We start from the raw sequence: 16,603 nt of genomic DNA on the forward strand, positions 1-16,603 counted from the left end.
TCCAGAAGAAGGCAAAAACCCCTGGACACATTAAGCCAATTTGTGTCAAGGGGAAAAATTCCTTCTTGATCCCGGGAAAAGGCGATCAGTCCTAGAGCCCTGAATCAAACGAGCTGATGCCTAATAATGTACTATGCTATTATTTTACTACTTCTAATAATGCTATACTATTACAATTTATATTGCTGTTTTATTACTATCACTATTTTTTTTGAAAATATTTATTGCTATTTTTTTTTTACTTACTGTTACTAATATTATTATTGTTACTAATATTTCTATTATTTCTCTATTTCCTATTAATTAGATCCTACTCGTAAGGCTATTGATCCAGAAGAAGGCAAAAAAAACCTAGACACATTCAGCCAATTTATGTCACAGGGGAAAAATTCCTTCTTGACCCCGGGAAAAGGCGATCAGTTCTAGAACCCTGGATCAAAAAGCCTAATAACTATTAATTAAGTACTAATTATCATAATCATTACCTTACTGTTGTTTTTTATTATTACCATTATTTATGTTATTTTTAGTTTCCTGCTATTTTACTGATATTATTACTATTATATTATTAATATTCTACTTTTAATATTTTATTCTATATATCTTTGGATTATTGCTATTTTATTATTATTATCATTGTTGCTAACATTTGTATTGTTATTTTACTAAAATATCAATCCTAATTCCTAAAGATGTTGATCCAGAAGAAGGCAAAAACCCCCGGACACATTCGGCCAATTTGTGTAACGGTGGAAAAATTCCTTCTTGACCCCGGGAAAAGGCGATCAGTCCTAGAACCCTGGATCAAATTTCCTAATACCTATTCAAACGTTAAGAAATATTATTAATATTTTATTTTAATATTATAGAATAATTTTGTTACTACTTTACTAGTGAAATTATTACTGTTTTATGACCACTAATATTACACTTTATACTATATTATATTACTATTCCACTAGTGCTAATGCTACTATAATCTTATTAATACCTAGATCCTTATTCCTAAAGCTGTTGATCCAGAAGAAGGCAAAAACCCCTGGACACATTCAGCCAATTTGTGTCTCAGTGGAAAAATTCCTTCTTGACCCCGGGAAAAGGCGATCAGTCCTAGAACCCTGGATCAAACCTGCTGATTTTATTTTTATGTCTCTACCATTATTATACAATTAATCTTATAGTTACTGCTATTATTATATCACATACTCTAGTACTCCTCCTAATATTATAAATTCTTTATAATGATTTTACTACATATTTAAGCTTTTTAATCTAATAATTACTACGTTTTGTCTATTCTTTTTATTAGTGTTAGATTTGAAGCTGTCGATGTTAATACAGCTGGAATGTTGGTTCTGTAGAGTCCATCAGCGTCTCATTGATTTGAGAAGGATGGTCCAGATGATGTTCCTCCTTCCTCTGAGGTTGGTATTGATGTATTTGAGGATGGACCGATGGCGGATCTTGTGTCTTCCTGCCGGTTGGTTCTCAACTCTTCTGGCCCAGTTGCTCTTCTTTTCTTCTTTTGCTTCTGATTTTTTCTCATCTTCTTTCCCCTTGGTGTCTTCTGCCTTATGTTCTTCTTTCGCCTTGGTGTCTTCTGCCTTATCTTCTTTTTTCCCCTTGGTGTCTTCTGCCTTATCTTCTTTTTTCCCCTTGGTGCCTTCTGCCTTATCTTGTTTTTTCTCCTTGGTGTCTTCTGCCTTATCTTCCTTTTTCCCCTTGGTGTCTTCTGCCTCATCTTCCTTTTTCCTCTTGGTGTCTTCTGCCTTATCTTGTTTTTTCCCCTTGGTGTCTTCTGCCTTATCTTCCTTTTTCTCCTTGGTGTCTTCTGCCTTATCTTCCTTTTTCCCCTTGGTGTCTTCTGCCTTATCTTCCTTTTTCCCCTTGGTGTCTTCTGCATTATCTTCTTTTTTCCCCTTGGTGTCTTCTGCATTATCTTCTTCTTTCCTCTTGGTGTCTTCTGCCTCATCTACTTCCATTTCTTCTACCTCCCAATACTTCATTGCCTCCTTCATCTCCTCTTCTTTCGGCTCCTCTGGCATCATTGATGTTGGCTCAGGTTTTTCTTCATCCAAAGGAAATGGCAGATATTTCTTCTGAGCTTCACGGTTGGTCGGCATGAGGCGCTAAGAAAAGAATAGATTCAGTCAATTGTCTATTGAAACGTTCCTTTACATCTATGGACAGAACATAATCTGCGGTGTGATCAGTGACCTCCATGTTGAAGATCGGCGACGGCAGGAATCTGGTGCAGTAAATCAGAAGTTGTTGATCTCTTTCTTCTTTTGTTCTGGGACAAGCTATAAAGAAAACACAAGCAGATAATAGGATCAATCATACAATGTCCAGAGGCATCAAATCTGTAAATTACAGTTAAATTTGTTTAATCCAACATCAACGTGACCTCCTGGATTCTGAATTATTCCCGCCATAGAAAGCAAATGATTTACTATTGAAAACTATTTTCTAACTGACTTTCTGCTAAGTCTACATTGTTTTGCAATTCTACACTGAACTAATAGATGTTCTGGATTATCAAATGCTGGATTAAAGGAATGACACAATATTTTCAGATTATCTGGAAATTCTTTTTATTTAAAAAATAATCTCACATGAGAAATATCCAGGTCCGAAGACACATTCCTGGAGGAGGTAGACGTCCTAAAGAAAACAGAATACGATGAGTGTCTAATTCATTCATCAGGGATGGAGAATAGGACAGACGAGGGTCCGGATATAATAAAGCTGCTGACCCCCAGAGATCTGCGGCTCGGTGCCGTCCTGTATCTATCCTCTGCTGTAGAATTCATAGTAAAAGCTGTGAATCAAAAAAGATTTAGTCACAGATCTGATAAAGGCACAAACACCACAGCTTTCCCCATATATTCATAGTGAACGTCCCCCCGGGTATCGGACCCCCATTAAACTCATACAGGTAGGCAATATGACCACATGGAGAATAGCTTTCACTGGCTGCTTGTACAGTCTCCTCATAGCAGAGGCCCCAGTATCGGTAACGCCACATGCAAAACATATGGCGCACTGGATTGTACTGGCGCGCTGTAAATAGTGATATATAGCATACATGTATGTCTACGTTCTTCATGCACATAAGTACAGGTAACTCCTTAAAGTGACAGTCAAATTGGCCCCATTAACAGCACATAAAGCCTAACCCCCATTATCAGTGCCAGCACACTAATCCCATTGACAATAGAGACAAAAAATCACCTAAATAAATAATACTGGCAGCAGTGTCCTGTGTATCCTAATCATACAAATCTGCTTTCCTGCAGCCACTAGGGGGAGCACAGTGCACCAGCAGGTATATATTATGCTGATAGCACCCCCTAGTGGCAGGTAACAACAGTCGTTGTGTTCTCTCCTATTTTGAATTTAGGTGAAATCAGTGACATCAGATGATGGGATGGGAGCACTCACCAATATCCATCTTCACCGCTCACTGTCCTGTAACAGACTAAAGATGATTGACAGTTTGCTTTTTTTCAAATTCAAATCCAGCGATTCTATTGGCTGCTGACCGGTGTCATGTAACACTGAATTTAAAGGGACAGGATGCTCTTATTTCTCTTCAGTGTATTTCATATGTGCGTGTTGTAATTCTGCTTATGATATGAAGCTGTGGAGATAATCTGAGAGCACAGCTTTACTATTACATACAAAGGGACTTAAATTTCATTAAATATCACATCAGAACATTAAGGGCCCAATTTATAAAAATGAATGTGCCATCAAATGTTTTTTTTCAACAATTAAAAACATGTAAACTGTTTATATATATACACATTATATATATATATATATATATATATATATATATATATATATATATATATACAGTATATTTATATTAAGTATATATATATATATATATATATATATTTATATTACGTATATATTGAAAACAGCACCATTTAGTAATTACTCAATGATGGGTGCTAGGCCTCCAAACAGTCTGTCCAAACTGTTGCATATCAAAAAGGTATATCAAAAGGCAGCACTCCAAATGATTTTTTAGAAAAAATGGACTTTATTGAGCCCAAAAAGCAACGTTTCGGTTCACAGAACCTTTTTCAAGCCTTGGCTTGAAAAAGGTTCTGTGAACAGAAACGTTGCTTTTTGGGCTCAATAAAGTCCATTTTATCTAAAAATTTATTTGGAGTGCTGCCTTTTGATATACCTTTTATATATATATATGATTAACATTTGTTTTCATTAGAGTAAAATATGAAAAGTAATTAAAAAGGTTTTTATATTTTCCACTTGTAAACACTAGGGGGAGCAGCTGCTGAAATTTGCCATGAAAGACGGATTTTGGTAAGACCTTACCTGTAAAATCCTTTTCAGCGAAGGAAGGAAGGGAGACACAGTCATTACTAGTGGGTAGGCGGAGCCCACATAGGATAGAACACCTCAGATTAAAAAAGAGTGTTGTCCGGCCCCTCCAGCTTGGGCTCCTCCTACTCCAGCTCTCCAGTCCGTACACAAGCTAAGGAAGAGCAAATATCACCAGCGGAGCAACATAACCCCTTCTGAAGAACTTCAGAGAAAAAACAAGAGACAGGTTATGCATATAACAGAAAAAACCACACAGTCCCAGGTACTACTCACTGGACCTGACCACTGCGATGAGCTGGTAATGCTGGAACAGAGCCTTAGCGCGCCGACCTCAGCCCAGATAATCGCTATCAGAGAAGGGTCACGCTGCATCTGAAAACACAACAACACACTTCTGCCATGGGAGGGAGCTGTGTCTCCCTTCCTTCCTTCGCTGAAAAGGATTTTACAGGTAAGGTCTTACCAAAATCCGTCTTTCAGCAGCAGATGGAAGGAAGGGAGACACAGTCATTACTAGTGGGACATCCCAAAGCAGTCCAAAAATTAAGGGTGGGAAAAAACCAACAGAGGCAGAATCCCAACAACCTAGAAAAATGCGCAACTAGCGCTAAATACAAGTTAACAATAACTTAAACTACAGCCGCCTGCAGGACCCTACGTCCTAAGGCTGCATCAGCGGAAGCACTGACGTCCACCTTATAAAACTTTGTAAAAGTGTGGACGGAGCGCCAGGTAGCCGCCCGGCAGAGTTGAGCTGCCGAGGCCCCTTGATGAAAAGCCCACGATGAACCCACAGCTCTCGTGGAGTGAGCTCGAATCTTAATTGGACAAGATTCGCCCTTGAGTCGGTAAGCCTCTAAAATGGCCGACCGAATCCATCGAGCTATAGTGTCCTTGGAAGCTCGTTGACCACGCCGACGACCTGCTGGAATCACAAACAGAGAGTCCGATTTCCGAAAACCTTGAGTAATAGACAAATAGAACTTCAAAGCCCGCACTAAATCCAATGAGTGCAAGGCCCGTTCCTTCGCATTCCTCGGTTCCGGACAGAGCGAGGGCAACACAATATCCTGGTTAACATGAAATTGTGACACCACCTTAAGTAGAAAGTCGCCCCGTGTGCGAAGCACCACGCGATCCGGGAGAAACTCCAGAAAAGGAGGCGACCAAGAAAGAGCCGCCAGTTCAGAAACCCTTCTCAAAGAGGTGACTGCCAAAAAAAGGCAACCTTCCAAGAAAGCAAAGAAAGGCTAACGGAGTCCATAAGCTCAAAAGGCCCATGTTGAAGAGCCTCCAAGACCAGATTGAGCCGCCAAGGGGACACAAGCGCCTTCCGCGGCGGAAACTGACGGGTTACCCCGCGAAAAAAGGAACGAACGTCCCTACGCGAGGCGATAGCCTTCCGAAACAGCAAGGACAAAGCAGAAACCTGACCCCTCAGAGTGCTAACTGCCAAACCCTTGTCCAGGCCATACTGCAAAAAGGCCAACAAATTGGGAATGGAAAAAATCCTCGGGTTCCTTGAAGAACCCGAACACCATGAAAAGAAGGCCTCCCAAGTCTTGTGATAGATCCTAGTAGTGGCAGGACCCCTGGCAGCTCGCAGAGTGGCAATGACTTCGGCTGAAAAACCTTGACGAGTCAAGATTTCGGTCTCAAGAGCCACGCCGTCAAACGCAGAGACTTCAGGTCCGGATGACGAACGGGCGAAGAGGGAGAGGAAGTGGAGGCGCAGCCAGAAGCGACACCAGCGTCGAGAACCACGTCCTCCTTGGCCAGTCTGGGGCTACTAACATAGCCGGGACTCTTTCCAGTCTGATCCGACGCAACACCAGAGGAAGTAAGGATATCGGCGGGAACACATAGATTAGCTCGAATTGGTCCCACGGAGCCACCAGAGCATCCACTGCCACAGCCTTCGGGTCCTTGTACCTGGACATGAACGTCGGTAACTTGGTGTTGAACCTTGATGCCATCAAATCCACTTGAGGAGTTCCCCAACGGGAGCACAGCTGTGCAAAAATTTCTGGGTGAAGACTCCATTCTCCGGGATCCACCTTCTCGCGACTGAGGAAGTCCGCCGTGATATTCTGAACTCCTGGAATGTGAATCGCAGAGATGGCTGGCACCTTGGCCTCGGCCCATACCAGGATCAGAGACACTTCCATCATGAGCCTGGAGCTCCTCGTTCCACCTTGAGGGTTGATATACGCGACCGCCGTCGCGTTGTCTGTCTGCACTCGGACTGGCAGACCGTTTAAAGGGACCGTCCAGTGTTGGAGGCAAAGGAAAATCGCCCTCAATTCCAGGATGTTGATAGGCAGGACAGACTCTTCCGACGACCATACTCCCTGAATCCAGAGATCGTTCCAGACACCCCCCCAGCCTGACAGGCTGGCATCGGTGGTTATGACCGACCACCTCGGAAGGAGGAAGGACTTCCCCAGGGATAACGCTTCCGGACGTAACCACCATTCTAGAGACTCTCGCACCCTGTGGGAGATGATGACACTGCGATCCAGCGAAGCCTGTGATTGATCCCAACGGTTCAGAATGAGCATTTGGAGAGTCCTGGAATGAAATTGGGCAAACGGAAGTGCCTCCATTGACGCCACCATCAAACCCAAAAGGCGCATACACCTTCGAAGGGACATTGCTGTCAAAGACTTCATAACCTGTACATGTCGAAGAAGACTTGCTTGCTTGTCTGGAGGCAGGGACACCACTGCTCGTACCGTGTCGAAATGCATCCCCAAAAACAGGATTGACTGCGACGGTTCCAGAGACGACTTCTTCCAATTGACCAGCAACCCGAAGTCCTCCAGGAGCTGAAGGGATAGATTGCGAGCCGTCACCGCCTCCTCCTTTGAGGACGCCACAATTAAAAGGTCGTCCAGGTAGGGAAGAACCGTAACCCCCTGTCTTCGAAGGATCGCCATGAGAGGTGCCAGAATTTTTGTAAAAACTCTGGGCGCCGAGGCCAACCCGAATGGTAGGGCCACAAACTGGAAATGGTCCTGACCTATGGCAAAACGAAGGAAGCGTTGGTGGGCCCTTCCGACGGGAACATGCAAATAAGCGTCGCGAATGTCGATTGACACCAAAAAGTCGTTCTGCGACAGGGCCGCCACAACCGAGCGAAGCGACTCCATGCGGAATTTCCGGGTGCGGACATGCCGATTCAATCTTTTGAGATCCAGAATGGGGCGAAATTTGTCCTCCTTTTTGGGGACCACAAAGAGGTTTGAATAAAACCCTCTTCCCCGGTCCTCCGGCGGAACCGGTACCACCACACTCTTCTGCAGAAGGGAATCGACCTCCTGCCGTAGAGCGGCAACTAGCTCGGGCTCTGACGGAAAGCGAGATCGGCAAAACCTGTCCGGGGGTCGAGAAAGAAACTCTATGAAGTAGCCTGCTGACACAACCCGCGTCACCCAGGCGTCCGAAACGCGGGACGCCCAAGTCGATTCGAATTGGAGCAGGCGACCCCCCACTCGAGAGCCCTCGAGTGAAAACCTGGCGTCAGTCCGCCTTAGCGGGCTTTTTGTCAGCTTCCCGGTTGTCTTGACGGAAGCTCTGTTTCCAGGGAGTGCGGGATTTCTGAGAAGCCTTTTTTCCTGAAAAAGAGGGACGACCCGATCCCCAAGAGGGCTGACCGGACCGTCCCCTGGACCGAAAGGGCCGCCGACTACTACCGGCACTAGGCCTGCCCGACGCAGAAGCCACAGTTCTTCGCTGTGGTAAGGCCGCTTCTTTTGCTTTTGCCTTGACAATCAGCTCCGTGAGGTCAGATCCAAATAACTGACCACCCTTGTAAGCTAAAGATAGCAAACCTTGCTTGGAAACCGCGTCCCCGGTCCACTGTCTGAGCCACAGTGCTCTTCTGACTGCCGCCGAGGATTGCGCCCTGGACAGCAGTGACGCGGTATCCAAACCTGCATCACTGCCATATCAGTCCTCCAACAACTTGAAAAGCCCATCTACCTCGGATAGCGGGGATCCATCCTGCCACGCCGTCCGTAGATGGTCCAACCAGCTTAGGGAAGCTTTACAAGCACACATGGATCCTAGCACCGCTCTGAATCCATGACCCGCGGCCTCGTAGATGGATTTCGCCGCCATCTCCGTTTTTCTGTCCAGCGGATCCTGCAGACTCGCCTTCCCTTTAACAGGCAGTAATGAGGATTTGCTAAGCTGGGATAAAGGGACATCCACTTCAGGAGAAGGAATCCAATTATCAATCAACTCCGTGGAACACGGATACAGTGCCTCAAAAAAACCGTGTCCCCTGAAAACGTTTATCTGGACACAGGCGTTCCTTCTCCACTGCCCCATTAAGCTCATCCAGAGATGGTAATGCCAAGCGCGAAATATGCGACTCCTGAAACATCCGGGCCGACTTACCAGGACGTCTAGTTACCTCCTCCGGAAACTGTAACGCCTCCCTCATGGCTCCAATAAAAGCCTCTGCACGGCCCAAAAAAGAGGCAGAGTGCCCCTGCCGATCCTCCTTATCCGAATCGGACATCTCCCCATCTGAGCTTGAAGGGGAACCCTCCATAACAGAGATCTCCGAGTCGCTGCGCGGGGAGGGCAGCACCGGCCTGTGGCGCTTCCTGCCATGAGAGGATCTAGCTGACACCCAATAACCTAGAAGGTCAGACAGGCCATCAATAGAACGAGTGAGGGCCTCCATTTTGACCACTGCCCCATCACCGAAACCCCCGACCGCTGCGCTTGACGCCGTCGAGGACTCTTGCGTGTCAGACACGCGAGACTGATCCTGTAGCGGACCTGGGAGACGGTCCGCACCTCCTGGACCCTGATCTGACATGCCCTCACACAGTATATGGCAGGTTAAACCTGTCAGTAAGTAGGACAGTGTGGTTTCTTAAAAGAAAGCTGAAGGGTTAAAGCTCTTAAAGAGAGAGCTACCCCAGCTGACCCCCAATTCTGACAGGCAGAAGCGACTCACCCAGCTGGCTGCGGTGCAGTGTTCCTTCGGTCTGTCGGGAGGAGAGGAGAGTGAGGAGCCCGATGGAAGCCGTTCAGTAATGGCCGCCGCGCTGTGAGGAGAGAGAAACCGGAAGAGGAGGGGCAGGAGAAAGCGCGCGCTCAGAGCGCTTCCTGCCCGCGAAAGACCGGGAAGGCGCGAAGCCACGCCCCCCGCCGGCTTCAAAAAAAGCGCGCGCGACTCCTCCGCTCTCCGCTCCTGCCCCGCTTCCATGTCCTGCAGGCATCCACCTGCGGACAAAAAAACACAAGTCACCACATGAATACATGTAGCAGCGGCTGCCGCAGCAGCCGCTGAAGCACTCAAAACACATTAACATGCTGAGTACTCACCCAGCTGAGCGCCACAGGGACCCCCAGGGATTTGTGGCGCTGTGCCCAAGCTTCCCCCCAGGGCGGAGAACGCAGTGACCCCAGATGCGCGGTTTGCGTCCCCGCCAGGGAAGCATCCCTCATCCCCCGGGGCCGGCAGGGTTCTGTAGGGACCTCTCTCAAAGGGTAATGCAGATCCGCCAAGGGAGGGGTGGGGGTCCAGCAGCGCTGAGACCCCTGAGACCTCAAGACCACGGGGGTCCAAGTCTCTGTCCGATAAAAATAAAAAAAATTTCTGAGGAGCTGCTTCCAGCAGCGACCATCCTCTGTGACCTCAAATTTTAGACTGGAGAGCTGGAGTAAGAGGAGCCCAAGCTGGAGGGGCCGGACAACACTCTTTTTTAATCTGAGGTGTTCTATCCTATGTGGGCTCCGCCTACCCACTAGTAATGACTGTGTCTCCCTTCCTTCCATCTGCTGCTGAAAATCTAGTGTACTGCTAGGTCACATTAGGACTGCAGTAAAAGTAGGCGGGATCTGCTCACGTGTGTGATGTTTCCTCCCCTACTAGGTGTTTACAAATGGGAGCAGTAGTGTAATGTATGACCCCCTGCTCCATCCACTTCTGAGAGCTGTGCTGTAATGTGTGACACGGCTCTGTCCACTTTTAAGGGAGTTAGTGGTATAGTGTGTGACCTCCTACTCCATCCACTTACACTTCTATGGGAGCAGAAGTGTAATGTGCGAGTCCCCCACTCTATCCACTTCTATGGGAGCAGTGGTGTTAGGTGTGACTTCCTGCTCCATCCACTTCTATGGGAGCAGTGGTGTTATGTGTGACCTCCTGCTCCATCCCCTTCTATGGGAGCAGTGGTGTTATGTCTGACCTCCTGCTCCATCCCCTTCTATGGGAACAGTGGTGTTATGTCTGACCTCCTGCTCCATCCCCTTCTATGGGAGCAGTGGTGTTATGTGTGACTTTCTGCTCCATCCACTTCTATGGGAGAGGTGGTGTTATGTCTTATCTCCTGCTCCATCTCCTTCTATGGGAGCAGTGGTGTTATGTGTGACCTCCTGCTCCATCCCCTTCTATAGGAGCAGTGGTGTTATGTCTGACCTCCTGCTCCATCCACTTCTATGGGAGCAGTGGTGTTATGTGTGACTTTCTGCTCCATCCACTTCTATGGGAGCAGTGATGTTATGTGTGACTTCCTGCTCCATCCTCTTCTATGGGAACAGTGGTGTTATGTGTGACCTCCTGCTCCATCCCCTTCTATGGGAGCAGTGGTGTTATGTGTGACCTCCTGCTCCATCCCCTTCTATGGGAGCAGTGGTGTTATGTGTGACCTCCTGCTCCATCCCCTTCTATGGGAGCAGTGGTGTTATATGTGACCTCTGCTCCATTCCCTTCTATGTGTCACCCCTCGCTCAGTCCATTTCTATGAGAACAGTGATGTAATGTGTTACACCGCTCAATCCACTTCTATGGCATCAGTGGTGTAATCTGTGACACACCGAGCCATCCACCTCTATAGGAGCAGTAGACCCTGCTCTATTCACTTCTATGGCAGCAGTGGTGTAATGTGTGACCCCCACTCCATCCAATTCTACGGGCGCAGTAGTGTAATGTGTGACCCCCCTAACTCCATCAATTTCTATAGGAGCTCCATCCACTTCTGTGGGATGGTAGCAGTGGTGTAATGGACGTTAGATACACAGCTCTGGGTTGTATCACACAATATGGGCATTAGATATATGGCTCTGGGCTGTATCCCATGATGGGCATTAGATACACGGCTGAGTCAGTGTGATGATAACAGGATGGGGGACATATATACCAGGATGAGCCCAGGATGGGGACATATATAGATGTATTGGGACATTATTACATAATGGGGGGGGTAACGTGTATGTCCTTATAGGATTTAGCAGGGCCCATACATTTGACCAACATGCGGGGGGGCAGTCCAACCTTGCACTGGGGTCCATCGTACTCTAATTACGCCCCTTGTTGCGCATATGGCCCGGTCCTTTTGATTTTCTGGTGCTCCACGTTGGGCTTTGCAAGTAGCTCGGCGTGATCCATGTGTTGTGTTTCCAAGGTCTATATAAAGGCTCCCAAGACTCACACCTGTGTCTTGGTATTTCTCTAAGACTTGTAGATAGATGGATTGTTCTCTATGGGAGAAACAATATAATAATCTTGTAGTTATGATTTTGTTTCTCCCATTGAGAACAATCAACCTTTTTTCAACTGGCTGACACGGTACCAAAACCTTTTTTCTCTTTTCTCTAAGACTTGTAGTAACTCTCTTAGTTTGCTGCGCGCAATTCCAGTCCACAGTCATCAAGACGTCTCCTGATTGTCTGTGGTTTTCAGTCACTGAGTTACTTCTGTGCAGCTTCCAGTATCACTACCTACTTGCTTGCGGTTTCCAGTAACAACCTGTCTGCGGTTTCCAGGACGTATTCCTGGCTGTCTGCAGCTTCCAAGGTATTCAGATTTTCTAGTTACTCCGGAGTTCTCCGGGTCTCCTGGACCTCTTCTCCGTATCCACCTGCAGTTTTCAAGATGTCTTCCTGACTGTGCGCGTCTTCCTTGTTTGCTAACTTTTCCATTACTCTGGAGTGTTATCTGCTATCTGTCTGCGGTTTCCTGCGCTCCACCTACTTGCCTGTGGTTTCCTGCACTTCACCTGATTGCCTGCGGTTTCCTGACATCTTCTGCCTGCTTGCAGTTTCCCGCACTCTGCATCCCTGCGGTTTCCTGCACTCCACCTGGTTGTCTGTGGTTTTATGATATCCTCTGCTTGCCTGCGGTTTTCTGCACACCACCTGCTTGCCTACGGTTTCCTGCACTCCACCTGCTTGCCTGCGGTTTCCTGCACTCCACCTGCTTGCCTGCGGTTTCCTGCACACCACCTGCTTGCCTGCGGTTTCCTGCACTCCACCTGCTTGCCTGCGGGTTCCTGCACTCCAGCTGCTTGCCTGCTGTTTCCTGCACTCCACCTGCTTGACTGCGGTTTCCTGCACTCCACCTGTTTGTCTGCAGCTTCCTGACCTCTTCCACCTGCCTGTGGTTTCCTGCACTCTGCCTGCCTGCGGTTTCCTGCACTCTGCCTGCCTGCGGTTTCCTGCACTCCACCTGGTTGCCTACGGCTTCCTGACCTCTTCCGCCTGCCAGTGGTTTCCTGCACTCCACCTGTTTGTCTGCAGCTTCCTGACATCTTCTGCCTGCCTGTGGTTTCCTGCACTCTGCCTGCCTGTGGTTTCCTGCACTCCACCTGTTTGTCTGCGGCTTCCTGACATCTTCTGCCTGCCTGTACTTTCCTGCACTCTGCCTGCCTGGGGTTTCCTGCACTCCACCTGGTTGTCTGCAGCTTCCTGACCTCTTCCACCTGCCTGTGGTTTCCTGCACTCTGCCTGCCTGCGGTTTCCTGCACTCTGCCTGCCTGCAGTTTCCTGCACTCCACCTGGTTGCCTACGGCTTCCTGACCTCTTCCGCCTGCCTGTGGTTTCCTGCACTCCACCTGTTTGTCTGCAGCTTCCTGACATCTTCTACCTGCCTGTGGTTTCCTGCACTCCACCTGTTAGTCTGCGGCTTCCTGACATCTTCTGCCTGCTTGTGGTTTCCTGCACTCCACCTGTTTGTCTGCAGCTTCCTGACATCTTCTGCCTGCCTGTGGTTTCCTGCACTCTGCCTGCCTGTGGTTTCCTGCACTCCACCTGTTTGTCTGCGGCTTCCTGCCATCTTCTGCCTGCCTGTACTTTCCTGCACTCTGCCTGCCTGGGGTTTCCTGCACTCCACCTGGTTGTCTGTGGCTTCCTGACCTCTTCTGCCTGCCTGTGGTTTCCTGCACTCTGCCTGCCTGTGGTTTCCTGCACTCCACCTGTTTGTCTTTGGCTTCCTGACATCTTGTGCCTGCCTGCGGTTTCCTGCACTCTGCCTGCCTGCGGTTTCCTGACATCTTCCGCCTGCCTGCGGTTTCCTGCACTCTGCCTGCCTGTGGTTTCCTGACATCCTCCGCCTGCCTGCGGGTTTCTGCACTCTGCCTGCCTGTGGTTTCCTGACATCTTCCGCCTGCCTGCGATTTCCTGACATCTTCCGCCTGCCTGCGGTTTTCTGCACTCTGCCTGCCTGTGGTTTCCTGACATCTTCCTCCTGCCTGTGGTTTCCTGACATCTTCCGCCTGCCTGCGGTTTCCTGACATCTGCCTGCCTGCAGTTTCCTGACATCTTCCGCCTGCTTGCAGTTTCATGCATTCCAATCTAGCTGCTGCACTGATGCCTGTAGCCCGTATGCCCACCTGGTCCTTGGGTTTGAAGGATTCACCTCACTGTGTGAGCCCGCTGTATGTGACACCACTGCATTGAAGTCTATGGAAAGTGAATCGCATGTGACTTGCAATCAGTGACAGAAAATCCAACACACTTGAAAATACTTGCAACTCTGTGTTGCATTTTCAGGAGGTCAAGGTCACAATGCCACACCATAAGAAATCATTATATGGGATGTTGGAGTGCGACACTGTGATCTCAGTGTCAGGCAACAACACATGTGCCATGTAGCCCTCGCCTATATTCTGCGTTAGGCCTAGCTCAGAGAAGTGTAGGAGCTTATTATTTATTTTTCATTCTGAAATGAAAAAAGACAATTTTCTATCTGTATAGTATTCGGTATGTACCATAAGTCTACAGACTTGTCTCCCATTGAGCACATCTGGGACGTCATTAGTCGGCAATTGCAAAGAGAGCTGCCAGCAGCGGATCTTGATGATTTGCCCAAGTGCATTCAGCACTGCAGAACATTCCTCAGACAACCATTAATAACATCACTGATAACAGTCGAGGCTGTAAGTGCCAGGATTTCTGCATGTGGCGGTGCTCATACTTTATAGTGGATAAATAGTGATGTTTTGAATATTTTGTTTCCATTTTTTCATCATTTGCACATCAGTAACATGTCTATCCACCTTGTGATTTCCATAATTAAACGACTTTTCCTTCTAGGTGTTGCTATTTCAATGTTGCGGTGTTTAGTTAGTAAATCCTCTCTGATGTGTGTGTATTCCAAGACACTGTTTTATTTCAATAATGTCACAATATTGTCTGTGTCTATGTAAAGTCTCTGTTGCTGATGTCACAATAGTCCGTGTGCGTATGTTTATATGCAGTCCCTAATTGTGAGGAGACAGTGAGTCACATAAATATTGCTACCAAAGTTTAGTTTACTTGTAGAAGTGAAGTACCTTCACATGTAAGAGCTTACACAGATCCTGTGCCCGTAGTGAGAATTATTTTGCTTTTCGCTATATAGAGATATATATTCTTGTGCATTTTGCTTATTACTTTCCTCTATCGTTCTAACATATAGCAGCATACTGTTGTGAATTTGACGATTTTTACTGTTGATTCTGTTGCATTGATATATACTGTATAATTCACGTGAATAAAGCATTTTAAAGGGAACCTGTCACCATTTTTTTAGTGTCTGAACAAATGTCACCATCTTTTACAGCTCCTGTGCTGCATTCCACAAAGTTGTCTATTGTCTCCTGACTCCCCCTGTACACCCCCAAAAGTACGTTTTGAATTGCTCCCGTGCTGTATGTACATGTATTTTTCGTACTATAAGATGCACCTAGGTTATAGAGGAGGAAAATAGGAGAAAAAAAATTGAAAAATGTGGTCAAATATTTAATAACATAAATATTTCACTAATGTAAATGTAAACAGAACTCAACAGCAGCATTAACAACCATTATTACTGACGAAGCTTTAAGTACAGAAACTCCTGTAATCATCACTGTTATGAGGGAGATCTGCTGCTGGAGGGCCTCAGGTTGTGCAACACTCTTGTATGAGGACAGCAGTTTTGCACAACCTGTGTGATTCTGCAGCTGTTGCCAAACTACAGCTCCCATCATCCCAACATGTCCAAGCATTATAAGAGTTGTAGTTTTGCGACAGCTGCAGGGCCACTTTGACAGATGGACCTGCAGTGGAATTTGCTTATGTTAGTTTTAATGCCTGATGGAGGCACATACATGTGCCGCAGGCTTTCTTCTCCTAATGTGTCTGCACCGCCTATACCCTCCTTGCTAGAACTATAATATACCTCAGTGGGGACTCCGCTCCTGCCTCCTTTGCTTCGCACTTTGGGCCCGCAGCATCGCCCCACTCCTGCCGCTGCCAGCTTCCTGCAGCGGGAACCCTGCTCCTGCCTCCTGTGACCCCGCTCTACCACCGCCGCCTCGTCCCCCACAGCGAGTCAGGTAAGCTACATTCAGACTATAAGACGCACCCCCATTTTTCTCCCAAATGTGGTGGAAATAAGTGCATCTTATAGTCCAAAAAATACGGTAAATCGGATGGTCCAGTCCGATGGACATCCTCCCTGCAGCAACTGTACCTCCTCTCTGCTCGTAATGGCCTTCCTCTGGCTTTGACTGATGTGGATGACACGTCCTACGTCATCCACATAGCCCACAGTCATCTCGCGCCTGCGCAGTAGCATCACCGGCTCGCGCAGGCTCACTTTGCTATGCTTTACTGGTTCTGGTACATAGGAGCCAGAATTACATGTCTCGGCGCATGTGCAGTTATGCTTTATACCCTGCCCGCAGTACGGCAGAGCAAAGTGCGCCTGTGCGAGCTGGCAATGCTACTACAAAGGTGCGAGACTTTGTTGGCCTATGTGGATGATGCTGGACACTTCAATCATCCACTTCAATCAAAGCTGGAGGACGGAGATTAGGAGCAGAGAGGAGGCACTGCGCCACAGAGAGGACGCCCATCGGACTGGACCATGGGTCCCTTTAAAATGTCATCCACATGTATCAGAAAACATCTGCCCAGAATACACCACACAAACAGATTTTATAAATTCCACGTCACGTCTGCAAAATCTGCAAGT

The 16,603-nt window shown here is 47.4% G+C and overlaps 1 protein-coding gene across 1 annotated transcript; it reads right to left on the bottom strand.

Moving 5' to 3' along the window:
• Nucleotides 1–1,158: 1,158 nt before the first annotated feature.
• On the bottom strand, nt 1,159–16,183 carry LOC141161302 (uncharacterized). The gene is made up of 6 exons (XM_073646116.1): nt 16,100–16,183; nt 2,937–3,063; nt 2,757–2,821; nt 2,616–2,664; nt 2,218–2,303; nt 1,159–2,129 (listed from the first exon to the last, which is right to left on the bottom strand). The coding sequence occupies exons 1-6, from the start codon at nt 16,181–16,183 to the stop codon at nt 1,368–1,370; spliced, it is 1,173 nt and encodes a 390-aa protein (XP_073502217.1). The 3' UTR covers nt 1,159–1,367.
• Between the last annotated feature and the right edge of the window lie 420 nt (nt 16,184–16,603).

Source organism: Phyllobates terribilis, unplaced genomic scaffold, assembly GCF_046119375.1.
Source record: "Phyllobates terribilis strain yellow unplaced genomic scaffold, ASM4611937v1 Scaffold_9__5_contigs__length_417890890, whole genome shotgun sequence".
NCBI classification, from domain to species: domain Eukaryota; kingdom Metazoa; phylum Chordata; class Amphibia; order Anura; family Dendrobatidae; genus Phyllobates; species Phyllobates terribilis.

Excerpts from the sequence above, each read along its gene's own strand:
- LOC141161302 (XM_073646116.1), bottom strand. The coding sequence starts at position 16,183 with ATGACTGTGGGCTATGTGGATGACGTAGGACGTGTCATCCACATCAGT. Across the intron at positions 2,822-2,936 it reads TGTGGTCATATTGCCTACCT|CTTTTACTATGAATTCTACA; the intron begins GTATGAGTTTAA and ends TTTGATTCACAG. Across the intron at positions 2,130-2,217 it reads CGCCGATCTTCAACATGGAG|CGCCTCATGCCGACCAACCG; the intron begins GTCACTGATCAC and ends TTCTTTTCTTAG.